General features: G+C 45.7%; 1 protein-coding gene across 4 annotated transcripts in view; it reads right to left on the reverse strand.

Moving 5' to 3' along the window:
- Nucleotides 1-26,719, reverse strand: part of IRF2 (interferon regulatory factor 2) — an 87,293-nt gene that overhangs the window by 7,939 nt on the left and 52,635 nt on the right. For all 4 annotated transcript variants that reach the window (XM_060085905.1, XM_060085903.1, XM_060085904.1 and 1 more), the window contains exons 3-7: nt 24,665-24,764; nt 23,223-23,399; nt 22,859-22,905; nt 13,535-13,652; nt 2,441-2,605 (exon numbers count right to left, since the gene is read on the reverse strand). In XM_060085905.1, the coding sequence (XP_059941888.1) occupies nt 2,441-2,605; nt 13,535-13,652; nt 22,859-22,905; nt 23,223-23,399; nt 24,665-24,764 (607 nt within the window). The remainder of the gene's footprint in view (nt 1-2,440; nt 2,606-13,534; nt 13,653-22,858; nt 22,906-23,222; nt 23,400-24,664; nt 24,765-26,719) is intronic.

The raw sequence follows: 26,719 nt of genomic DNA on the forward strand, positions 1-26,719 counted from the left end.
GGCAGCAGTGCAGTCAAAGGGCTAAGAGCAGGCCTTTGGCATCAGCCACGTATGGGTCTGACTGTGCTACGGGTTGTCCGTTTCTGGACACGCTGCTTCACTCCACTGACCTCAGATACCTAACTTTTTTTTTTTTAAATAAATTTATTTATTTATTCATTTATTTAATTTTTGGCTGCATTGGGTCTTCGCTGCTGCACGCAGGCCTCCTCTAGTTGCAGTGAGCAGGGGCTACTCTTTGTGGCGGGGCACAGGCTTCTCATTGCGGTGGCTTCTCTTGTTGCAGAGCACAGGCTCTAGGCACGTAGGCTTCAGTAGTTCTGGCACACGGGCTTCAGTAGTTGTGGCTCACGGGCTCCAGAGCTCAGGCTCAGTAGTTGTGGTGCACGGGCTTAGTTGCTCCGCAGCATGTGGGATCTTCCCGGACCAGGGCTCGAACCCATGTCCCCTGCATGGGCAGGCGGATTCTTAACCACTGCGCCACCAGAGAAGCCTAATACCTAGCCTTTAAAGAGAGAATAATGACAGTACCCAGGCTGACGGGGTTATTCTCATGATAATTAAATAAGCCAATCGATCTCAAGCACTAAGCACAGCACCCTGGGTACCACAAACATGCAACAAATAGTAATTATTACGAGGACTGGCAGATATGCAAGAGGGACTGGCACACGCAGGAGTTCAAAATATGTTTCATGAATAAATAACTGATGACAAGCTTATCCTGTCTGACAGATTATAGGCTTCTTGTAGCCAAGGTTCGTTCGCACTTTATTTTTATGTTCCCAGCACGAAAGAAAGTCAGGACCTTGAGGACATTCTGCGAAGTGAAATAAGCCAGTCACAAACGAACTACTATTGTAGGATTCCGCTTATACGAGGTACCTAGAGTAGCCAAATTCAGAGAGACAGAAAGTAAAAGGGGGCTGGCCAAGGGGCTGGGGGGAGGGGGAGGGGGAGTTATTGTATAATGGGCACAGAGTTTCAGTTGTGCGAGATGAGAAAGTTCTGGAGACAGAGGGTGGTGCCAGTTGCACAACGATGTTAAGTCACTGAATGCTGCTGCAACGTGCACCAAAAAATGGCTAAAAGTGGTAAATGTTACGCTGTGGATATCTTACCGCAACTGAAAAATTTAAGTTAAAATGAAAGAAAGTTGGGGTTCAGGAAATATGAGGTTAATTTAGGGGCGGAAAATTCACAAACAACTTGTCATCTGAATCAACCTAATTCTAACGCTGACTCTGTGCCGCTCACTAGGGTGGCGTCCTGACTGAAGGACACGTGATTTGGCAACACATAAAGGACACTGGGAAGAATTCCTGAACTATTTATTAGAGCGACTCTGGTTACCCGTGATAGGGCCTCTGCTTTTTTTTTTTTTTTTTTTTTTTTTTTTTGCGGTATGCGGGCCTCTCACTTTTGTGGCCTCTCCCGTTGCGGAGCACAGGCTCCGGACGCGCAGGCTCCGGACGCGCAGGCTCAGCGGCCATGGCTCACGGGCCCAGCCGCTCCGCGGCATATGGGATCCTCCCAGACCGGGGCACGAACCCGTATCCCCTGCATCGGCAGGCGGACTCTCAACCACTGCGCCACCAGGGAGGCCCGCCTCTGCTTTTTATTTGTAATATCTGCAAGCAATAACCCTGACTCAGAACTTATATTTCAGAATTATAATTGAGTCACCAAAAATTAAGTGGAGTCCATCAGGAGTGTATAAGGTGACGTAATGCTGGTGGGAAAAAGGAGCTGCCACTTTATCCTGTAAGGATGGAAGAACCCACTGAACCCAGTGCTAGCCCTGTGACTGTCGGGGCCAATTCCTGCCATTCTGGGGCCATTCCCTGGGGAATTTGCAGTGGGCTCAGTCCCTGGCCCAGCTAGAAGCTGTATGAAATTGAAAAAGAAGAGGAAAATACGTGGAAGTGACAAGTCAACTTGGTGAACGGCAGAATGGAGCTTGGGGTCTGAAGGTTTAGTTCGAGTCCTGACCCAAACACTTACTGGCCGTGTGGCCTGGAGGAATCCCTTCTATTCCAACGAAGGAACCGGAAGAGGTTATCCCTATGGCCCTATCCAGCTGGGTCAAACTCAGATTCCATTAAAGACATCCTTCCGAATTTCTAATAACTTGCGCAAATAAAAGACTCAGATGAACTACTTCCCCAAAGAAATCTTATGCGTTAGTCATGCATGAACATGTTATGGGTGATAAAGTAAAAGGCTGTGACTGAGTCTTCGAATTGAGAAAAAAAATATCCAAGAAGATGTTGGTTGAGAACATTAAAGCAAGACTAGTTCCAGACAGAATAATCCTTAGGACACAGGAGAGGTTCTCTGCTATGTTGGTGAAACCAGTGAGTGACCCTAGACTAAAGGACCGCCCTCCCTGGTTCCTTGCTCAGTTCCAGCGTTTCCGACCCCCCCCACCTCGCCTTACCTGCGTAGGAAGACACGGGGGAGATCTGCAGGGGGTAGAGCTCGCTCATGCTGACCGGCTGCTCGTCACTCTCAGTGGTCACTTCCACAACTTGGCAGATGTCTGGTGGATTAGTGACAATCTCTTGATCCTCAATGCTGCTGTCCAGATGTGACTGTCCTACGACTTCAAAGAAAAGACAGCCATCATGCACCAACGTCACCTGCCTTCACAATCCTAGCATGCACTCTCGAGAAAGGAAACATCCCCCAGAGAGGCCAAGAGTCAGATTCCTGGTCACCAAATGTCATCTGCCATGAAACAGCAACAAGCCTTAGCTTTGGTTTAATGTCCCTGGAGAAGCAACCTGCCAATAACCTGGCTCGCCAGGGCTATTTCCAGTGTCCCTGCCAACGGTGTTTACACGTGGCAACGTCCCAGACTCAACCTGGCCACAGCCAAGGCTGCAGGACGAGAGCTGCATCCAGACCTAGCCCCAGGGCCAGAGAGAGAAACAGTGCTTTGAACCTGACCCATTTCTGTTCTCTGCTCTTGCTCTTAAGGAAGCTGCTGTGCTAGTTTCTGGGTCCTGGGGTCCAGAGAGACATCATCAAACCTTAATAATGAGGGAGGACCACCAAAATCCACCCTATTGTGTCATTTCTAGCTGTGGGATGCTCCGTTCATACTCCCAGCCCTCCTCCTCCTCCTCTGCAGACAATAGCTGTCATATCAAAACAACGGAAAAGAATGCTTTCCCAATTCTAACACACCTTCAGAGCATCAACTTCTCACAACACTGATGATATGAATTCTGACCACCCTGCCTCTGAAATCCTGACTCAACTTTTCTTTAATTAAACTTTTCAGCCTGAGATCATGTGCAGTTGTAGAAATAATACACAGATCCCGCGTGCCCTTTACCCATGTGCAAAACTATCATACAGGATCAGGATATTGACATTTGACAATCGACGCACCTTGTTCAGATTTCCTGTTTCACTTGTACTCCTTCGTGTGTGTGTAATTAGTTCTATGCAATTTCACCACGTACGCGGTTTCACGTACCCACCTCCGCAGTCAAAACCAGTCTCATCATCACAAGCATCTTCTGTAACTGTATCCACCTTCCTTCAGCCTCCTCCCCTTGTCTCTAACCCCTGACAACCACTCATCTGTTTCCCATTTCTATAATTTCTGTCATTTCAAGGATGCTTCATAAAGGGACTCAACACAGTAACCTTTTGAGATGGGCTGTTTTCACTCAGCAGAATTCCCTGGAGATTCATCCAAGTTTTTGTGTGTATCAGTAGGAACTGTAGGTTCCTTCAATTGGAGGAACCCAATTCAATCCACCCACTGAAGGAATTGTAGGTTCCTTTCCATTCTTCGGCTATTACGAATAAGGCTGCTATGAACATTCATGCACAGGTTTTATCTGAACATAAGTTTCCATTTCTCTGGGACAAATGCCCAAGAGTGCAATTGCTGGATCACATGGTAATTATATGTTTAGTTTTACAAGAAACTGCTAAACTAGTGTCCAGAGTGGCTATACCATATTACTTTCCAAGCGGCAATGTATGGACAAGCTAATTTATGCACATTTTAGCCAGTTTTTGGTGTTGTCACTACTTTTTGACTTTAGTCATTCTGATAGATGTGTGGTGATACCTCATTGTGGTTTTAATTTGAATGCCCCCAATGCCCTGTCTTACTTTCAAACAGAGCTGACCTTATACTTCTGCTGACAATTGATTGGATGGAATATCCCTGAAAACTGGCACCCATAAACAAATGGGATCAACGTTTTCCCAAGGGCCTCTCTCAACGCACTTTGCCCTCATAATCAATGTTTTACTCATGCCTGTATATGTTATTTTCACATTTCAACACATGAGAATGACAGGGAAAGCATCATTATCCTGTTATAAATGCAGAGTATCAGGCACAGAGAAGTACAGTAGCTCGTCCAAAGTCACATAGCGTGGATTATGGGCAGTGCTGTACGTCCTCGGCCACCTGTAAAATGTTCAGATTAGGCGGGAAGGTGGCCACATTCCAGTCTCCTTGAGAAGTTGGCATCATGGGCCAGTTCCTGTTTTCCCTGCTCAAAGTCTAATATTTTGATTACTCAAGTATTTCTGTTTATACGTGGGTTTCTGTTTTAATTGCTTGAAGGGGAGTGATGAAGTGACTAGAATTAAGGTAGGGAGAATATTACCTGATTTCTACTCAGGTAAGGTTTTAGAAGGCAGTGAGAATTCATGGATTTTCTAGCAAAGAAAAGAAAAGCACCGAAGAGGCTGGGAAAGGAGATTTGGGGATGTGATAAAAGACTCCACAAAGCCACAGCATACAGAATGGAAGGGAAACTGGATGCCGTGTGGGTTTTCCTGGAGGGGATAAAATTAAAGAAAAGGAAGGCAGGCTAAATATGGCAGGCAGACTCCCAAATTCTTATTTTATCCTTTGGACTATACTCCTTGAGCCTGAGAGCATCAATTATGCAGCTCACCAGACACAGACTGAGCGCTGACACTGACCTCTCTCAAGTTTCTTCCGCCTCCTCTCCCAAGTAAAATAAGACGGCAGGAAAACAAGATGGGTCCTGTCCTTTCCCAAATTGGTAGGTGGAGATAGAAACCAAACAGGACGCGCGCGCGTGTGTGTGTGTGTGTGTGTGTGTGTGTGTTTGATGAGGGGGTGGATAAAACTGATACCTTACATACTAAGAAAATTAAGATCTTATATAGATTTGATTTAAATCAAGGCCCCTTTAACTTCCAATCCTCCAAAATTCATTTCTCCCTTGCACTGTCATTCCTGGGAGTATCAACTATGGCAGTCATTCAAGCATCTTCCTAATTACGGCCCTTTGCTCTGACCAGGAATTCTCTCCCTCAGTGTTTTTCCCCATAAGTCCCAACTCAGTCATTCAACTAACAGAGATTTCTTGAGCATCCTCTTTGTACAAGGCACTGTGGTCAGGTAGCAAGGGTAGAGGAAGTGTAATCTAGTCCAGGATCTGGTTTGTAAGAAGTCCAGTAGGGCTGGAGGCCAGCACACAATGATCTAGAGAATAAACTGAGGACAGTAGTGAAAAGGAAAAGCGGGGAGGGCGGAGGGCCCGTGATGAAAGTTCAGGAAGTGGGATATTTTTTTCTTCCAGTTCCAGGAAATCAAAGGCTTCGGGGAGGCGGCAGCGTGGTGGGCGGAGGGGGAGGGGGAGTGGCAGGCAGGAGTCAGATGCCTCTGCTTTCGGGGGGCCTTTTCCTGACCCCCCAGAACAGACTGCCCTCTCTTTCCTGCGGGCCCCCCTCGCTCGCTGTCCCCATGGCTTGGCCAAAACGACAGCCGGACACGACCTTGTGATGTGCCTTCACTTTCGGCCTCGCGTGCCCAGTTAATGCAGTGTCCCTTTATTTAACTCTTTATTTGTACATGTTGTCTCCCAGCCACACCGTGGCTCCTGAGAGAGTTGAGACCCTGCATTAGAACTTTTTGCCTCAAGTCACAGCACCCGTTCACGGCTTGTACCTGAGAGCAGCTCAGTGAATCTTTGCTGAGTAAAGAGATGAATAAACAGAGCAAGGCTCCCAGACTGCAGCCAGAGGCCTGCAATAGTTCAGGACCACTTGTGAATACCAAATGGAACGACGAACGTTTTCTAGAAAATGTCAAGACTCCTGGCAAGCGGGCTTTTTAAAACCTAGGTGAAGGGATAAAGACATAGTAGGCCATAACTGCCAAGGGCTGGAAGGAGGGAGAGGAAACATTTGGGGGTGAGGAAAATGTCCTATGTCTTAAATGTAGTGGTAGTCACACAACTGAGGATGTCTGTCAAAAATCATAGACCTGCAGGGCTTCCCTGGTGGCGCAGTGGTTGAGAGTCCGCCTGCCGATGCAGGGGACACGGGTTCGTGCCCCGGTCCGGGAAGATCCCACATGCCGCGGATCGGCTGGGCCCGTGAGCCATGGCTGCTGAGCCTGCGTGTCCGGAGCTTGTGCTCCGCAACGGGAGAGGCCACAACAGTGAGAGGCTCGCGAACCGCAAAAAAAAAAAAAAAAAAAAAAAAAATCATAGACCTGCATACCTAAAAGGGGTTCGTTTTATGGTTATTTCACTTAACATACATGCCTTAGGACAAAAAGTAGATAAGCATCTCTATTCAAATTTTAAGTGTATCCCAAATGCTGGTGACCAGGATAGAAAAATAAGTTTTAGTTTTCTGGGCTACATCTGGATACGCGGTTAATAAGATTACATGATCTCTAAGGCCAGACATTGCCCTAGGAGTACGTGGCTTTGTGCCTGGGACAGGGACAACCACTGCTCCCCATCTGAACACGACTGAGGGCACGTTAGAAACGTCTGAACTCGTCAGTCGCAAGCCCGAGAGAGAAGCTGGGAAATCCCAACATGTGAGATGCTCTCTGGAAGGGCTTTATGCACCAGCCCTGATCCGTATCTCTCTCTTTATCCGTCTATGGAGATAGATGCGAGCTGATTTCTCCTGAACCACCAAAGTCTGTCCTAAGGGACAACACAGACAGTGCCACTGACTCCTAACAAATGAAAAGTCACAAGAATAGCAAGCTTAGCAAACTGCTACAGCACATAAGGTCAGAAGTGGGAGCCCTCTAGGTGCTCGAGTATCATGACTGATAACCGATAATAACAAAACCTAGCATTTCCTGGGCCCTGAACTTTGTCTTTCCCACCTTGACCTATCACCTGCCAGACCTCACAACTCCACGGGGAAGACACAGTTATCAGCCCATTTGAGACAGGAGGAGAAGCATCGTGGAGAGTTAAATAACTAACGAAGAGTTCAATGACTAATTCAAGGTCAGACAGCCGGAAAGTGGCAGCCTCAGGAGGCAAATTCAGCTTTCCCTCTCAACAGCACCGTCTCCCGGAAAGAAAGAGTTAAGGAAGTTCAAACTGAGTTTCCCTGGGCTTTCTAAGCCCCTCTTAGGATAAAACCTTTCAAATCTCACCTTAATAAGACTCTGGGCTCATAACCAATAGTGAAATTGCTTTTCAACAGTTCTATATTGGGTGCCAAGGAAATTCCTGAATGGTTAGGGAACTAGAAATCCACTAAGCTTCTCCAGATTATGAAGGTCAGAGCATCAGGAAAAGAGTCCCCCGCAGGCATGTAATTTTATCTGGACCTCGGTGCTGAGACTTACAACAATATTATTCATGGCTGGTTAACTGATGAACCGGTTTAATTCCTTAAAAGGCCATTCTTACCTTATTAACAATTGTTGACAACGCAGGGCTCCACCTGTGAAAGCAGTTGCCCCCGTGCCTCAGAGAAAGCTCTTAAAAGTAGACTATTAGGAACGGGAAGGTTCTGTGAAGGTGGGCTGGTCCTATCACTTTGCAGCTGAAAAAAGCTGAAACCCAGGGAGGTTGGGTAAATTGCCAAGGTCACTCAGGCAGCTGCAGGGTCAAGATAAAAGCGTATATAAAAGCCGGCCATCTGCATGCTGCCATGGAGAGAAATTTCTTCTTGCCCTGATCGGAAACTTCGAGAATTTAAACTGTGAGTACCAGCCCTGAGGACGCAGCACAGATGGAGGCAGTGTCTCTTAATCACATATATTTTAATATGATTTGGTAATACCACAATCCTAATATTAATTTGACCACCTTCTAACCACACAGTGAGTTTTCTGTTACACCCATTTGGTCCTCACAACAATCCTGTGAGGTAGGTGGGATCACAGTTTTATCATTTCCACTGTATTTAATTTTTTTTAAAAAAGATTTTGTTTTGATGTGGACCATTTTCAAAGTCTTTAATGAATTTGTGACCACACTGCTTCTGCTCTATGCCTTGGTCCCTTGGCCGCGAGGCGTGCGGGATCCTAGCTCCCTGACCGGGGACTGAAACTGCACCCCCTGCATTGGAAGGCGAAGTCTCAACCACTGGACCGCCAGGGAAGTCCCCTCGTTTCCACTTTAGATAACGAGGAAACTGAGTCTCAGAGAGGTGAGGGAGTTTGCCTAGGATCACGTGATCAATAAAAACCTGCAGAACTAGGTCTAGAACCCCAGTCTTTTAACTTCTAATCTGGTGCTCTTTCTGTTTTCTTTTTTTCAATAAACTCTGGCCACGATTCGGTTTAGGCATCCAAGGGCGATGGTGGGAGACACAAGTCTCTACGGGATTAGTACTTTCAGAGGAGGGGCCAGACTGCCTTAACAGTGACAGGTCGACGTGGGTGCAGGGTGTGGTACACACTCTGCATTTCCACAAGGAAACAGCATCACATGCTGCTCTGCTATAAAGGGGGGCAAATAATATGCTCTAGTAAAAACTCAGTTGAGTTCATCACCGTGTTTCAAGGGTCAATGGTCTGGCAGCAGAAACCTGGCTAAGACCTCATGGGTTGGCAGCATACCCTTCCCGATGGACCCGCCTAACGCCCCTTCCTTACTCTGCTGGGTTGACAGAGGTATAGCGTCCACCCCACAGTAACAAAACCCACCACCCAAACCCCTCTTTCTCGCTGGAGAGGCACATGGATGTCCAACTGTTCAGAGTCATTCGACTTCAAAAACAAGTATAAAAGAGGTGGACAGGGGCCAGGTCACCAGGACACTGGGGACATGCGGGTCTTTGTCCTGGGGGGTTGGGGGCAATGGTGACATGGTAAGACTGGCATTTTTTAACAAATGACTGTGTCTGGAGAAGGGGCAGCATGGAAGCAGAGCTGAGGCAAGCAGGAAGGTGACTGGGAGTCACATCTGAAATAGAAAGAAGGGGACGGATGTGCGGAATAGGACGGGGGGAAGACAGGTTCGATAGTTAATTATAAATAAGGTGGAGGTGTCAAGGCGGAAAAATATACACAGCCTCGTAAAAAGTTGGCAGCTTTCTTGGGTAAATAAAAACCCCTTAAAGGTTGAAAAAACCTCCATGTCCACTGCCCAGGGCTGCCGGTGCACGTGGTGACCGAGGGCACATCCCATGCGGCCTCACCTCTGTGACCTTGGCTTTTCCAAGGTCCAGTTCACCGAAGAAAAGCAAGATGTATTATCGGTTGTGTCTGGGTATACTGTGAGATCTGGGTTCACACCTCACATGGACTTTCTACTGCTAAGAGTTTTCTAGGGGTCCTGATAAAACTGGATGCCTTGCCGCTGGCCCCCGCTCCTGAGGGATGAACCAGCATGGAAAGCCTTCACTCGCTCCTTCTCAAGAGGGGTGCCTTCCATCTAAACAACCGCCCCAAATCTACTTTTTATCTTGTCGATGGAATATTTCATATCTTAAACACCAGAGAAAATGGCAAAAAACAAAAGCAAACAAACAAAACAGGGAACAAAGGATCTGGAAAAGTTGAAGACAGTTCTACAGCCTGGCATCACCTTTGGCCATCCTCAAGTCATTATGAATTCTGGTACCAGAGGCTGCCAGGCTTGAGTTATAACCGTGAGGCCCTGGGGGCACCCTAAGTTTGGTCTCTTAGTTGTGAATCTGTTTTGCTCCTTTTTTTTTTTTTTTTTTAACTTTTTTGTTGTTGTTCTGCTCCTGTTGATATTCAAGTTTCTAAGCTTGGCTGAAAAAAAGCTACTCAAGGTTTACTTTAGATAAAGTTGGTCAAATTTGGAAGCAACTACCAAAAAAAGGTACATCCTGGAAGGTGCATTTTGGGCCACTAAAATCGACAGAATTCAAATTACATTATTTCCTAACGGTCTGTGTCTAGTCACCTAAGGCCAGCTTGATTTACTTCAGGGTCATGAATCGCCTCCCTCATTTCACAGCAATCTTTGCTTTCTTGAAGGGTGGGGTTACCTTTTATCAAGAAACACAATGGGGTTATGAAGCCCCGCCTAGGCCAGGGAGAAAGAATGTCCACACCTGCTAACTTCTCACACTGGCCTGGAGGTGATTTCAATGCTGCTCAGCAGAGGCCCTGCTGACCTGGGCAAGAGGCCAGCAGGGTATTATCAGAACAATCCAACACGTTGCTGGCTTCTTCCGCTTCCTAAAAACAGAAGTTGCCGCACACGCAAAATAATTCAATGTGAAAGAAAAGTAAAAATAAAAATGAGTCTTTTTCTCCCTCCCCTTAAAGGGATAGCAGGGAAGATCTTTGGAGGTGCTGACCTGTGCGTTTAAACAGGAGATGAAACGTGAAAAGACCTGGTTTAAGTGGTGAGATGCTGCCCTCCTGCTTGGAGTGCACAGCCTGCTAAATCTGGACGTACATTCAGCTGTTCTGGACAAGAAGGCAAGACCAGGACACTGCCCATTGACCATGAGCGTGTGCGCACTCGTGCGTGTGTGTGTGTGTTTTCCTGCCACAATTTGCCGCAGAAATAAAAGTAAAACACAGCAGCAATCCAGCAGGAGTTCATCTGTCAGGTAACAGTACATTTTGTGCTTTACACCCTTACTGGATTCACTTACCCAACAGCACCCCTCCTCCAGAATACAAATGTACTGGGTGGCTGGCCTCCAAGGGATTAAGATATTGATTTTCAATCTATTTCCCTAGTGACAGAGCCTACTGACAACGAGAAAAATGCTCTCGTAGTAAGGACTCGGTTCAGCTCCCATTTTTAACCTTATAAACATGGGCTTATAAGAGTAGAATGAAAACATCTTGAGGTTTTTCACCTTGGTGCCTGGATACAAAACTGGCCGGAGCTCTGGGTTTAGAGACAAATGAATGGAGAGCAAGAAATGGTTTCGTTTTTAAAGAAAGCATTTTTTAAAAAGTTAAGAGAGCCCGAAAGAGAATCTCTCCGATGCCACAGTGGCCTTGGGATCAGAACCCCTGTGCTTCTCATCTCGGTCCACACATCGCAGAGGCTGGGATGGCTAATTACTGGTCACTTGGGAGAGTGCAGACAAAGCTCTACAAAGGGTTTAAAATCTGAGCTAGTGTTGCTGTTAGCGATAATCACAAATCACCCACTTCTTTAAAATACCTGCATGGATCCACTTCATCTATCATTACATACCTTCACAAGGGTCACTGACTAATTAGAAAGAGATATTCAAACTCATTTTACTGCCATCCATTATGACTTTATTGTTAGGAAGAGAATCATTTAACCCAGTAGGTGATTCTCTAACCAAACCTGGCCTTTGTCTTTGCCCCAGGATGACTCATTAAATTAGTACCAGCACCATGTAGCACCAATGATACCATAAGGGCAATGAACAATCGACCTGGCAGAGAATTTACATACTGAAGGCTCAACCAAAATGTAAAAAAAAAAAAAAAAAAAGGTAAAGAAAACTGGTCCAATTCTGGCTTTTGTTTGGCATTTTATCTGAGGTTGAATTCACCTCCTTAACGAAGAGGAGCTCCAAAAGCCAACCAGCTGCCTCGAAATAAACTGAATCTTAAGAGACCGTGCCTGGGAGATTGGCAAATATCTTCCTTTTTAAAAAGGGCTCAGTGGGCAGAGGCTTTCTGAGGACAGCCTGCTGAGAAAGGGATGATAAAAACCCAGGTGCTGGGGAAGCAGCTCTCAGCCGTGGAAAAAAGGGCCCAGGAGGGAGGAGAGCTGGGCTTCCGGTCAGGCAAGTGGCCTCACTCCAGAGGGGAAGTGAGAAAGATGCTCACTCTCTGAGAGTTTGCTCGGCTCAAAATGACTGTAGGGCCATCTGTCTCTACGCAAAAGTGCCCCGTTCAGACAGTGAGCCCTGCGAGGAAGACGTGGCCACCCTGACGTGAGATACAGCACGTGCCGAGTCTCCACCCAGGCTTCGTTCTTTCTTCACGCTGCACACTGCTGGAGACCTCAACGTGCAAGGGAGACCCTGCACATGCGATTCCACTTCCAAACTCCAAAGCCCAGGGGAAGGAGCAGCGGCTGCGGCCTCCTGTCCCTACTCAGCTGAGAACCCACAAATGAAGGTCCTCAGATGTGAGGCCTGCTCTTGGAACAGGATTTTTCCTGTTCTTACCGGCATCAGAATCCCTAATTGTTTACAAAATGGAACAAAATGTAATGAACCAAAAGGTATTGAGGGCAAAGAAACCGAGGTTCTGGATTCCAGGGCTGGAGTCAGAATACAGGGTCAAGCCTGGGCCTCCTCCACTCTTGCAAAGAGTCCCTACCCTCCGTGCTTGGCAGCATCCCAGCGGGACTTTATTGAGATATAATTCACACTTGTCACCCACCTGCCTAAAAGCCTCCAGGGGTGGTGTTTCCATGGTGTGTGTATGTAAAACATTTGGGCACTTTACTATCTGCTATACTTCAATTTTTAAAAAATTAAAAAAAAAAGAAAACAACAAAACCCACACCCTCCAGCAGGCTGGGGATAAAACCTAACCTCCTCCTTCCCAGGGTCTTCAAAGGTCCCCATAAGCCCGCCCCGCCTCCCTTCTGAGGGACCTCACGCGCCCTCCCCAGGAGCACTGGCCTTCCCTCTAGTCCAAGCGTGTTCCTGCGTCGGGACCCGCGCTGCAGGTCCTCACCCACTGGCGTCATCTCATCTCTCCACTCTTTTCTTCTGGCACATTGATCACAGACGGTAATGCTGTTGTTACGTGTAGTTTTTATTTGTTTATTATGTGTCTTCTTCTATGAAACTAGGGATTGGGCCCGCCTTGCTCCCCAACCTATTTCTGGCTCACAGCGCTACGTCTGGTATACAGAAGGCACTCAACACTCTTTGTGGGATCACAGGGTGCCCTCTGGCCACGTGCCTCTGTTTCCCCATCTGTGAGATGAGCACCACCTCTGTGGCAGGTCCACCATGGAGCAGATGCTGAGAGGACTCATGGGGACAGTCTCCCCCCTCCTTGTTCCCAAGTTAAATAAATAACACTTTTGTCCACGTGACCAATTATTGAAAGATTGAGAACCGCTAATCCTTAGCTGCTGGGGGGAACATCCCCATCTCATCTACCTATTTTTTTGAGGCGGATCTGCCTCAGTTCCTTTATCTGATCCTCAAAGGCCTTTATTCTTCAGCCCTGAAATCTGGGGGCCTGAACTTGCATTTTGAGATGGTTCCAAGACCTCCTCCCGCTGACTACGTTATTTCAAATCACGTTTTACAAATTCTCGACCCCAGAGAGCTACTCGTGTGTATAAAAAAATGAGATGTCAAAACAGTTTACCTATGATGTTCACCGTACTATCCACTTCATTTTTTATAGCTGAAGTCAGGGCCGCATACTCAGGAGAAAGATCACTTACTCCATTACTAAGCCCCAAAGATGACTCAACTGGTTCTTGCTAGGAAGAAGAAAAGAAAAAAGAATTGAGAACACTTCCTTTTCCCTCCCTGTGCTTAGCTTAAATTCTACCCTCTGTCCACTTTCTTTAATGCCAAGGTCATGTTCGTCTCCCAAACGCATTCCCTACGTGTTTTAAATCAGCCTGGAGCTTAAGAAGCACATTTCTGCGTAGAGTGTCTCGCCAAGGGTTCCCTTTCTTTCCTTTTCCTTGGAGGAGACGGTATCCGTGCACCTGGCGTGCCCTCCTGAAATGCTTACCCCTGCGCAAGGTAGCCCTGGGGTTAAGCGGAGCTGCGGCACTGCCTTGGTAAAGCACCTTGCTGCTGAGGTCCTAACTCATCCTTCTCTGAGGGAGGGGTGCGTGTAAGACTCAGCTCCTGGCTTTCTCTCTAAGGGAGGAAACTTGCCACCTCTTCCATAACTTCGGAGGAAAAGCTCTGCCTTAAAAACTATCAGCCCAAGGACGAAATCCAGAGGACGTGGTGGATGAACTCTTCTTGGATAGGGTTTGCTCTGGATTTTGGCCACTTGAGCATCCTGCCCCCGAGTCGGGGGGCAGGTGGCTGGTCACACGGGCCAGACTCATTGCCAAAGCCTCCGCCACCCCGTGGAGTCCAGTGAAACAGCCCACACCCATGGGCTCCACAGGCATGCCTTCCGAATGCCCATGCAGCCCAAGAGGCTACACATTCATATTAATGAAACTAGGAGAACAAACTCCTCTTCCTAAGCTTGGCTCTCAAGTCTGCTTTATTCAAGTGCACCAGAGCCCTCCAACCTCTGAACGTGCCAACAGCTCTGGGAGAGCCAGCGCTGGAGTACAGACTGACTTTCAGCATTTTGATGAGCGAGCTTCTCCTCAAGGGGAGGTTACGCTGGCGTCTATGACAGCAACAGAATCAGACAAAAAAAGCCACACGTGACAACTCCTGGGGAGACCAAACTGGAGAGGAGGGTGGAGGGGTGGAAAGAATAGAAGACAGGAGCGAAGATCATGTGAGGTGGATAGGACTGTGCTTTGAAAAATTTAGAGTGGATGCTCCAAGGCATGCAGGGTGTTCTTATCATTTTATGTGCTGCTTGGAACCAATGATGAACCCCCCCCCCAAATCTTAGGGAAGGAGGGGGAAATTACCCCCTCCCTCCCAATCCCACCTGGCAAATTCCCGCCATGATAACCACGGCTTCAAAGACATCACCTCACTGTATAGCTCCGTTCTCAAAAAAATAAACAAACAAACAAAATCACACATGGCAGGGTTGACCAGATGTACCAAAGGTTGAATCCAGGAAGGGCCCAGGACAGCCCCACTGGGCAGAATGTTTATCCCTTTCTCCTGCAGCATCTCTTTTACAAATTCCAAAGAGTTTATCCTTTCTGGGAAGAAACTCCCTTGCCTGTGACTTGAGTCACCACTTTTCTCTTCCTTTAGAGGCAAACTCCTGACTGTGCACCTTCCTTCCCACCATCACCTCCTCACTGCACCACCATGAAGCCTGCAGTCTGGCTGCCACTCCACTTGTGGAATCAAACTCCCAGCTCCTGGGGTAGGGGTGGTGAGACAGCCTGGCTTTAGAGTCACATGAGCCTGGGGTCCAAGTCTTCCTCTAGTTATAGGACTTTAGGCTCTTTAGTGGTCTCTTAGGATGCTGTGGACAGCTGTAAACTGGGGACAGTAATAGGACCCACGTCATAGGGATAATGGGAAGATTAAACGAGATAAATATGCACCTGGCACCTATTATTAAATAAGCACTCACTATTATCTAAGGTCACCAATAAAACTCTACTATCCCCAATCCAGTGACCTTTGCGCAAGTCTCTTTCCCTCAACCCCACACTCTGACCTCCAACAGGAAGGCCTGTACTCTCCCTCCTTGGCAACAAAATCTATCTGTTTCTCCTCCTTTCTGATGGCATCCTTCTCCCTGGCTTCCTCAACGGCCCCCTTCCCACCCACCCCTATCATGCCCCACGTGTCATCCTCTTTCCCGTCCACCTCTTCAATTCCCCAAAAGGACCTAAGAGCACTTTAAGGAATTACGGAAAGAACTGCTCGTTTTCATGGGTTTCTTTTGTTGCCAAGTTATTATTCACTCATTCTGCTTCTAGGCTTCTTATAAAGGTAATGAGGCAGTCAGACTTGCATATATTTAAAAACCTACATTATTCTGATTTCTCAGTTGGAGACTTCAAAAGAGTTTCACGTGATCTACAGTGTAATTAGTGGCAAGTGATCCTTCTATCACACTACACTTGAGAAAACTATGACTCATAGACGAAATGAGTTTTCCAAGATCACACTGATTTTACTCTGAGGAGATATAGGAACTGAACTCACATCTTTGGTCAGGCAAAGTCGTCCAATTCCAGTAGCTTCTGTCTTAATAAGCCCTTGGATACTGTACTCATTCCAATGGAGATTGAGGTTCAACATTGTTCTACTCCCCAGATCCCCACCTTGCCTCTCGCACTCCTTCTGTAACGAAACAGAATCTTCTACCAATGGAGGCTGAGTTGGACTACTCTGGACATTGTTTTGCCTCCTCCCATCCCCACTTCCAAAATAACCTGCCGATCTCCACGTCTTCAGTGCAAACCTCACTGGTTTTAGAAGGACAAGATAGCAGATTGTATAGTGAAATGTAGCCAGCACCTCCCTGAAAGGTCTCTATCCAGGGTGCAGAAAAACAGGGATCTTCACTACACTCAGTTGACTTTTTTTTTTTTTTTTTTGCGGTACACGGGCCTCTCACTGTTGTGGCCTCTCCCGTTGCGGAGCACAGGCTCTGGACGCGCAGGCTCAGCGGCCATGGCTCACGGGCCCAGCCGCTCTGCAGCATGTGGGATCTTCCCAGACCGGGGCACGAACCTGTGTCCCCTGCATCGGCAGGTGGACTCTCAACCACTGTGCCACCAGGGAAGCCCCTCAGCTGACATTTTTGAAATGACTAGAATAGGAAGATCAAAACCTAAACTATGTTTGTTTTTTTTTTTTTAAAGCAAGGAACCCAAATTAAGAAAATGGGTGAACATGTACAGAGATCCTGCAGGTCACGAACGGCCTTTGCCCACAGTGTCTCATGCTTCTCTGTGATGCCCACTCCTGCCCTGTCCCCCGCCTGGCTGTACCATGACCTGGCCTGGTGAATCCTGAACTACCCTCCTCTTTCTGTTCCCTTTCTTACTTTAGATATAGGCTCTCCTGTAAATCACCTTGCCCCAAAGAAAACCAAAAAACAGATTGTACTTGGGTTCAGACCGCTCCATGGTCTATTAACTCTGCCAAATATTTATGCCCAAGAACCTTTCTTCTCATTATAGAATCCAAGGTTTGTTCTACAGTTTAAGGGATTTTAGGCAAAAGCAAACCAGCACAAGAGAGCGTGCAGGGGCAGGGGCAGCCTTCCTTAGACCTCTAAAATAATATTCCTTTGGTTGGTCTCAAAGCCATGCTTGCTGGAGGGGCTTGGGGGTGGGTCGAACAGAGGACAACCAAGGCCACTCATTCTGTCTCATCTTGTGTCACAGCCCTTGTCTAGATGCTCCTTCCTTTGAGGCCAAATATAGTGGCCATAAGACCATTTCCCATCCCCAACCTGCAGAAAGGCCGTAAGTCATCTGTGCAAAGCCAGTCTCCTCAAAGCCAAATTTAAGGGCATCTCTAGGTCTCTCTACCAACAAAAATCTCAGGCTGACAGCTGGGCTTCATGAAAGTCAAAGTCGGCCTGGGGAACTGCACACTCTATACCTCGGAGGCCCCGAGGCTACTAAGAACAGGAGTGCAACTGAGACAGGCTGCGGCCTCCTGCGTAGCCCCAGGAACACCTTCCTCCCTTGGAACTAGGCCGTCTTCATTCTCCTCCTCACTGCTCCCACTGCAACGTCCCCTTAGACTTCTTTCTTTCGCTGGCTTTTCTCCTCGTCTTCTCCTTGGGTCTCCATGTTCATTTCATGCAGCTTCCCTCTTGGAGAAGGCATCTGTTCCCACGGCCTCCAACATCGCTCTTGGGCAAATGACCACACACCTGGCGTCCAACACTCACCCGAGCTCGGTGCCTGTCAGATCCAACTATCCACCTGGTGTCTGCCTTAGAGGGCCCTCCGCCCTCTCTAGCCCGTCACGTCCACAGTTAAACTCACCCTCTTCACAAAACATGCTCCGCTCCCAACAGCCCCTCCAGGAAGCTTGAGAAGTCAGGGCCACCTCTTAGATCCACACCTGGCTTCCTCCTCCACCTCCTCTTCCAGAGAAATGTCTCCTCCTCTACATTCCAACTGCCACCATCTTCATCTAAACTCTCTACCGCAGTCCCTCCCCCCATCTGCTGATCCCCATCACGGTGAGAAAAACCTCCCTTAAATATCAACTCCTGGGCTTCCCTGGTGGCGCAGTGGTTGAGAGTCCACCTGCCGATGCCAGGGGACGCGGGTTCGTGCCCCGGTCCGGGAGGATCCCACATGCCGTGGAGCGGCTGGGCCCGTGAGCCATGGCCGCTGAGCCTGCGCGTCCGGAGCCTGTGCTTCGTGGCGGGAGAGGCCACAGCAGTAAGAGGCCCGCGTACCGCAAAAAAACCCCCCCAAAACAAAAAAACCCAACTCCTCCATGCTCCAGAGCCTCCCCAAGGAGTTCAGCTGTGCCTCATCTCACAAAAGCATCCATGGAGGTTACTCAGCCAACCAGTTTGCAGACTGCGCTCTGAGCAGTCCTCTCAAGAGCCACCAGGAGGAAAGGGAGGCACCAGAACGGGCAGGGCAGGCCCCTCACTTGCTCCCTTCAGGGCAGCTCCGATTTCATCTCTTGAAAGTTCAGGTGGGTTGCCGGCATGAGGCTTAAAAACTGAAGACCCCTTGCAACCCATGGAAAGATCACTCCGGTATCAGCCCTGACAGGTGGTCGGTCATTCAGCCTGTCTTTGGACAGTGACAGGGGGCATATTGTTTCGTATTCCAGCTCAAGTCACTGGTGGCGGTGAGAGCTCTATTAGAAAGTTCTGCTCAGCCAATACCTGCTTTTCTGTAACTTCCACCCAGAGGCCTGCACTCAGAACTAATACAGACCAGTCCTAGTCTTTACCAAGTGACATTAGAGACAGTCCCTGATTATGTTTTCCATCATCACACCGATGTTTTAATCTGGAAGCACTTCACAGTTTTGAAGCACACACATGTCCTCTGCAAACAATGCTCTGAGGCAGGAAGTATTAATTCCGAATCCTCCCTACCTACGTGCCTTTGTTTCCCCTTGTACCCTCACTCAGGCTCTGGCTCTAATGAAGCCGGTGTCCTGACTCATCCATCGAAGACCAAACAGCAGCTCTGATCTCCAGGGCTTCACGTATGATCTGGTGCTGGGGAATGTCCACCAATATACTGGAGAGTCCCCCAAGGACTGGATCAGAGCCCATAGCTTCCGAGAGGCTGAGAGGCACTGAGGGCAATGAAAGAGCACAGGTTCTGAGGTTGGACTAACCTGGAATCAAATCCCAATTCCATAAAGTGGAGCAACTCTGGGAAAATTACTCAACATCTTTGGGCCTCCATTCCCACAGATGCGAAAGAGAGAAAACCTGCCCGTCACAGGAAGAACTAAATGAGATAATGATCAGAGCTGAGGACCGGGTAGGGGCTCCAAAATGTCAGCTATCACCTCGCTGTTTTATCCACCTCTATCCTTACTGATCTTGGCCTTGTGACATTTTCTGAAACACCAATATGCTCTGATGATGTCCCGTCTTGCACTGCTCACGACTGTGTTTCTTACTCTTACTTCCTTAGACAGCCAGTTCCCTCCACGCAGGCAGGGCTTAGTTCAAGTAAAAGATGGCTCACTGAGTGCACAGCATATACTCCCAAAGAGAACATCAGGGGATACAGGGGCAGCATTTCTGCACATATTACATGGTCAATGAGCCTTGGGTCTCCCAGTTTCAGGGAAGCTATTTAGGGAGGAGACAAAGAGCACAGAGATAAATTGCCTGAATAGCCCAAGAAATATTCTGACAGTGGGCCTGCACGCTCTAAACGTCCTTTGCTAGTTAAAACCTCAACTTGATCAACTCTACTCTAATAAAAAAAAACTAATTAAAAAAAGACTAGGATTTCTTCAGGTATCTTAAAAAAATTCAACTCGAATTAAAGGAAGATTGGGAAGAGCTTGTTTAACAGCAAATTTTCATACCTAGTTACTACATACAAGGCAAATTTTCTCTGCGGAAGAAACCAACCTAGTCTATCCAGTTGCATATATATATATATATATATATATATATATATATATATATATACACACACACACACAGAACAGAAAACTCAGAACTTAGGTGTTTGACAAACAGTAAAAAGTCATGTATTAATAGCTCAGTAAGGATAAGGTCCTTTATATATATAATTCCAGACAACCTAGAGAATTAACTTTGAACCGCTCTACAGAAACATTAACACTATGCAGTCATGAACCACAGAACTGGGGGAGCCCGCTCGCCTTATCCACGTCCTGAGGCTTCGTCACAGGACAGATGCGAGTAGATTTAAATTCAAAAGTTAGGCTGCTCTTATTTCTGATGAATCACCTGCCTTCTGCTGAAGGAACAACGTCTCTATGAGGGCCATGTTTTGGATACTGACCATGTCTGCATCACAGGAGGATTTCTCACTGTACTCTCTTGGGACCCACGTGGCTGCACCTAAGAGGAAATCTCTCACTTGCTTCCCTGGGTCAGTGCGGGGCCTGGCCACGTGGAAGACACTGCCATCGGTGATGTGACTGCAGATGTCCTTTACTTACAAGAACACCATGTGTCATCAATTCTAAGGTGCACATTCCTCACATTTCCACACCCCTGAAATGGGACGTGCCTTCTATAATCAATTCTGTGTCATGATTTCACTGCAAGCAGTTTTTTCTTGCTTACAGATACATAAAATAATGGTGCATCTTCCAATCGCTGGCATCTGATATTCAGTGAAGTCTGGTGGCTATGTTTGAGCAAAGCTGGTTGAAAAGTGAACGTCTGTTACTCCATTTTCACTTCTCCATTAACTGAGATTGTGAAATTCAATCTGCATTCTAAACCCCCCACTCCCTCTTCCCCATACATTACATTTATTTATGCATCTATTTTGTCAACAAATACTCATTCATCTATTCAGTGATTATATATGTATTAATTATCTGTTCTGTACCAGGCACTGAGCTAGATGCTGTGAAACTAGTAGCAAATATGATATAGTTGTACTTGAGATTTTATAGCAGATTCTTCAAAATCACATATTTGTGGGAGTTACACTTTTCTGACTAAACAACAATAATCAGAATGTAGGCCCTAAAAAAATCCAAACTGTGGGGAACTTGATACAACAAATAACAGGGTTTTTTTCATTCTAAGAAAAAAATAAATTTTTTAAAGTAATCTAGGGGAAACCTATAGGTTAAAAAAACCTAAGAGACATATCCAAAAATCACAACATGTGGACCTTACACAGATCTTGATTCAAGTAAACAGACTGTATCAAAATTATGACACTTATGAGACAAATTGGAAATTTGAACACTGACTGGATATTTGATGTTTTTGAGGAACTACTGTTAATTTTTTTGGATGCAATAATGATACTGTGTTATTTCTAAAGAGTGTCTATTTTTTAAAGATATATACTGACGTAGTCATGAAAGAAATAAGATGTTTGGAATCTGCTTTAAAATATTGGGCTGAACCATATGAAATTGTTTTTGTAAGTCAAAAATGGTTAAACATCTGCAGTTTCATACTGGATGTATGAAGTGGAGGGAGGTACTAATGAAATAAAATGGCCACGAGCTGATTAATGCTGAAATCGGGGTGACGGTCTATGAAGTACGTTTGACCCACTTGCCTCCTTCCTGTGTATAAAGTTTTTCCAGAATAAAAAGTTATAACAAAATGAGGCCTATACTATGCTATATTTAAAATAAGTCACCAACTAAAAATACTGGAAGTGGAAACTGGAGGTCTCACTGCTAAAACACTCTAGCTAAAAAATTTATTTTCCATTGCAGGAGTAAATGTGTCTGAAACTTTAACAATTTACCTAAGTTTTCCCTCTACCTTCACAAGTCAAACTGAAGTACATTTTTTTGGTATTTTTTCCGATTATTTTGACTAAGTGGCTTGCTTTTAAACATTGTGCTGTCTGGGCAATTTGGTTTTTCCTTCAAGAGTTATTCTAGGAGTAGAAACCAGAATGCTTGGCATCCCTTTTAAGTTCAGTTCTAAATAACCATGTGAACTTGGCCACATGTTCCACTGTCCTTGGGTCCATGTCACTCAACTCTCTTGAGCCTCTGTTTCTTCATCTGCAAACAGGGCACGGTGAAACAGACAATCTTCTCTCTGATGGTCTGTCAGTCTGGACTGTAGTGTCTGCTCTTTGCTTAGCAACTTGAGCTCACCCTCGATTTTGCATGGGATATCTGGCAGTTCTCTGGCTATTGAACAAGGGCCACCTAATCTACACACAAAGACCCTCACACTGCAGTGGACTTCAGACTACACAGCCCACTGAAAAGCTCACACACACAAACGCATCCCTACGGAAAACTTTTGGAAGTTATGAAAGCTGGTTCTATAGTGGAGCAGGAAAAAACTACTGAGATCCACACGAATAGAGGACTTGAACAGACCTCTGTGTCCCCAAACTAATGGCTTGTCATGGAATATATGCATACATACATACATACATACATTCATACATACATACTGGGTTGGCCAAAAAGTTGGCCAACACAATACATATATATAAATATAGGTAATACATTCTAATGTAAGTATATACTATTTAATATACTTTTAAAAATATTTAATGGCCTGAAAATATACTTAATATTATCAGATAGTAGCTGGTTGCTGGAGCTTAGCTGGAACTAAGTGACATGCTGGCAACAGTTGCAGGGACCAGATGGAGGCTTGAGACTGTCAAGCTCAGCATGGATTTGTGAGTTCATTCATAAATTGCTCAGGGAAGTTGGATGAAGCAGGGGATGTGTGTACTTGAGTCTACAAGTGGGTACATGCCAAAGAGGAGACGTGTAAAGCACATGAAACACAACAGCAAAAGAAGCAAGATTAAATACTTCACAGAGATCACATCACTTATTTTTATGAGACAGAAGATGAATCATTAGTAAGATCACAACTTTGGCCTCCTCTCTAAACAAAGATTACCTTGATGTGCTTCACTCTGTCTTCTTTTTCTGTCTTTGGTTTCTTTCCTGTGGCAACAAAAATAGTTCTGGATTAATTCATGAAGAACAGAGAGGCATTTTCCCTAAGTTAAATTCTTTCTGAAACTCTCAATGAACTTAGTGCTTTAATCTGTACATGGCCAAGATCCCAAATGCTTCTTTTACTGCTTTTGGGGGCCCTGAGAGTCATTTTCCCCAGCCGGGTAAGAGCAGAATTATCATCCACAACGGGAACAAGGGTTGTACCCTTGCTGTGACTACAGATGTGGAAATAAAGAAATCACAAAGGCACTATAAGGTATATTAAGCGATCATTGTTTTAGTCAGTAAATATCTTTATCTACCTTTCTTAGAAGGTCGTTCAGATAAAGGCAACATTCGGTAGACTCTGAAGGCATTGTTTCCTTTCTTTATGCTTTTATCCTTGACTTCTTCAATGTCAGGCAAAGAGTTCATGGCACATCGGAAATTCGCCTTCCATGTTTTTGGATCAGGTTTATCTACTCCGGGTTGATGCTTTCCTAACAAAATAGTTGAAAGAATTAAGGTTAAGAAAAAGAGGGGAAAAATTATTTCTAGAGTAAAAATTTCTGGAAACAGGATTGCTGGCAGGTAGTATAGAGAACCCTTTTAATTCTAGGCCACACCTACAGTGAGCAAACCTCCTGGTTTATTTGGGGCTGAGAAGGTTCTCGGGATGCAGGAATTTCTGTTTTAAAACCCAACAGTTCCAGGCAAACTGGGACAAACTGGTCACCCTGGCTCTACGAAATAGCTTGAGAGAAAATTATAATGGTAGAAGAACGGAGAACCAAGGTAAGGGAAGGACAAAGCTAGGAGGCCAGTAGACCGACAAGCACAGGCAACTGGAAGGTCTCTTTTTCATCTGACTCTCAAACATTAAGTAGAAGTCCGTTCCTGCAAAGAGCTCACCAGTTAAATTTTGTTATAAATATAATCTTGACTACCTTTGGGGGAGATAAATTTGACCAAAGTTTATACGACGCAAACAAATAAGTTCTATATTCTCCTGGTACACACCTGGGGAACTTCATCAGAAAACCACATTTACAGGAAATTTAAGGACTAAGTTTTCTACGGAATGGGTTGAGCATCACTACTTTTTTAAAAAAATAAATTTATTTATTTATTTGTTTGTTTGTTTGTTTGTGGCTGCATTGGGTCTTTGTTGCTGCACACAGGCTTTCTCTAGTTGTGGCGAGCAGGGGCTACTCTTGGTTGTGGTGCGCAGGCTTCTCATTGCGCTGTCTTCTCTTGTTGCAGAGCACGGGCTCTAGGCGTGCAGGCTTCAGTAGTTGTGGCTCGCGGGCTCTAGAGCACAGGCTCAGTAGTTGTGGCACACGGGCTTAGCTGCTCCACAGCATGTGGGATCTTCCCGGGTCAGGGCTCGAACCCGCGTCTCCTGCATCAGCAGGCGGATTCTTAACCACTGTGCCACCAGGGAAGCCCGAGCATCACTTCTGAGTGATGCAGGCTGTACCCCACGTGTCCTAGATGTGCCTGGGAACAAGTCCCAGGTTTATCAGAGCTATTTTCATAGAGTCATAAGCCAGGAGATTTTATATATGTAGTAAAAATAAACCATAGCTAACAGTCTACAGTGTAACTGAAATTTGCCAAGAGAGTAGAACTTAAACATTGTCACCAAAAAACAATGTACACTTTAAATATTTTGCAATTTAATTTGTCACTTATACCTAAAGGCATGAAAACCACCACAAAAAAGCAACAGTGCCGGGCTCTATAAACAATGCAGGGTTAATACCTGTATGGATGGCCCAGTTTCTAAAGAGCGGTGCATCTTTTTCCACATCCCACCCGTGTCTAGCTGCATGCATCCAGGGGATCTGAAAAATCTTCTTTTCCTGAAAAAAAAAAAAAAAAAAAAAAGTAAATAAGCACTGCAGCCCTGGGTTTCAGGCCACCACTGCAGATTATACCTAGTTCTAGCTAGTAAGATTCCCTGTTAAGTATCACTGGGTTTGCTGAGTATCTATTGTAAACCAAACCCACTTCCCCACTAGGCCCCAAACCTTGACAGTCTACCAGGTGAGATTGAGAGGCAAGTGGAGTCTGTAGGATAAAAATAAATTCCAAGGTCAACGGTGATGATTTGGGAAATGCCAATGTGCCTCCTTTCCTTTATAGGAACACAGGTAACTGGTCACTTACTGAAATTTCTAATGCTTAGTCTTACGATCTACTCCCATCACTTGGTAAAGAGGAACTCCTTCTGCCTTAGGTAAATTAAAAATTAGGCAACTCTCCAAATGAACACTCGTTTTGCTGCTAAAGGGAAGTTGGGGGTGTCTGAGGCCATTGTCACAGAGACTAATTATCTCAATTTGCTCACGCAGCCAACAGAAATAAAAGATTTTGTTCTAATCCCTATGTGTCTACTACCCTGCATGAAACAGCAATAAATACAAACAAAGATGTACCAATTATACGAAGATGATACTCCTTTTCTGGAGAAAAGTCCCTCGAGTACAGTTCTTATAGCAGACCCTCTCCATCTCTCTTATATCCCAAGACGTAACTCAAAATTACTTAAATCAATCCTGGCAAACATATGATTAGAAACCAGTGCTTTGGAAACAAAGTCACACTTGTAGTAAAACTACTTATGTGAAACTTGGTTCATTTGGCATGTTCACATGGTCTCAGTTTTGGTTTTTGCAACACCCTAACAAGCTGCGTGTATGTTATTTTTTCCGCTTTACAGTTGAGGAAACTGAGAAACAGAATTAAATTTTCTAGCCAAGGAACTTGTAGTAGTAAGTATCTAAATTCGAAACCGAGGCCGTGTAATCCCATATTCAGTCACTTATTCATATCACCCATTGTCTCCCAGGGTTTAGATTTAGAAGATTTCCGGTCCTACAACAGATCTGTTGACTTGGACTCCATGGAGATTAAAACCCAGGAAAACCATATTTTTTTAAGCTCTTAAGGTAGGTCTGATAATTTCTAGGTATGCGGATCTCTACATTGGAGCAGGAAAGAAAATGTCAGTAGGGATTTTCCACCACTTCGGTCTCACACAATGAAAGACACAAACGGTCCCCACCGACCCAAAAGGGACTTGGCCCTCCCCACAGAACATATTGCAAAGCCTGAACTAAAAATATGTTAGAACATTTGAGATCTCCCCAGAACTGTTAAAAGGGAAAATTCTATGTATTTAAAACTTGGTCAGTAAAGAAGAACTGAAAGCGAGAGATTTTTCATAAATCCCTCCTTGTTCATGCTGTATCATCCACGGAGAGAGGGCAGGGTTTCAGGTTGGCCAGATTCAAAAGGGCAGTGATCAGAAGAGGGCTCAGTGAAACTTTATTTCTTACTGTAGATGAAAATAAGAGGGCAAAATCATTTAATGCAGCTTCTGACGTTCACATGAAAGCGAGAAACATGCAAATGAATTTATCTCAGTGAAAGAACTTTTCCTGAACTACACAACCAGAATCTAAAGGTTTATGCTTAAAGATATAGATCCTTAAAGAATCGGCTCTTGTACTTTCTTCTAGGACAAAGGAGATCTGGGGTGACACAATCTGAAATCTTATCTCCTAAGACACAAAGTTGATTTTATAAGTAGATCTTTTCAAGCATTTGTGTGTTTGCAGGCACACACACACACACACACACACCCCTCCCAAAACTAGTTTCCCAGAAGCCACGCTCAATCCATGAAACCACAAAAGTAATGACTGAACCTAGCAATTATCCATCATGGATCCTCTTTAAATGGGCAAAGGACGTGAACAGACCTTTTTCCAAAGAAGATAAATAAATGGCCAATGAGCACATGAAAAGATGC

This window comes from Mesoplodon densirostris, chromosome 20 (assembly GCF_025265405.1).
Source record: "Mesoplodon densirostris isolate mMesDen1 chromosome 20, mMesDen1 primary haplotype, whole genome shotgun sequence".
Classification (NCBI taxonomy): Eukaryota; Metazoa; Chordata; class Mammalia; order Artiodactyla; family Ziphiidae; genus Mesoplodon; species Mesoplodon densirostris.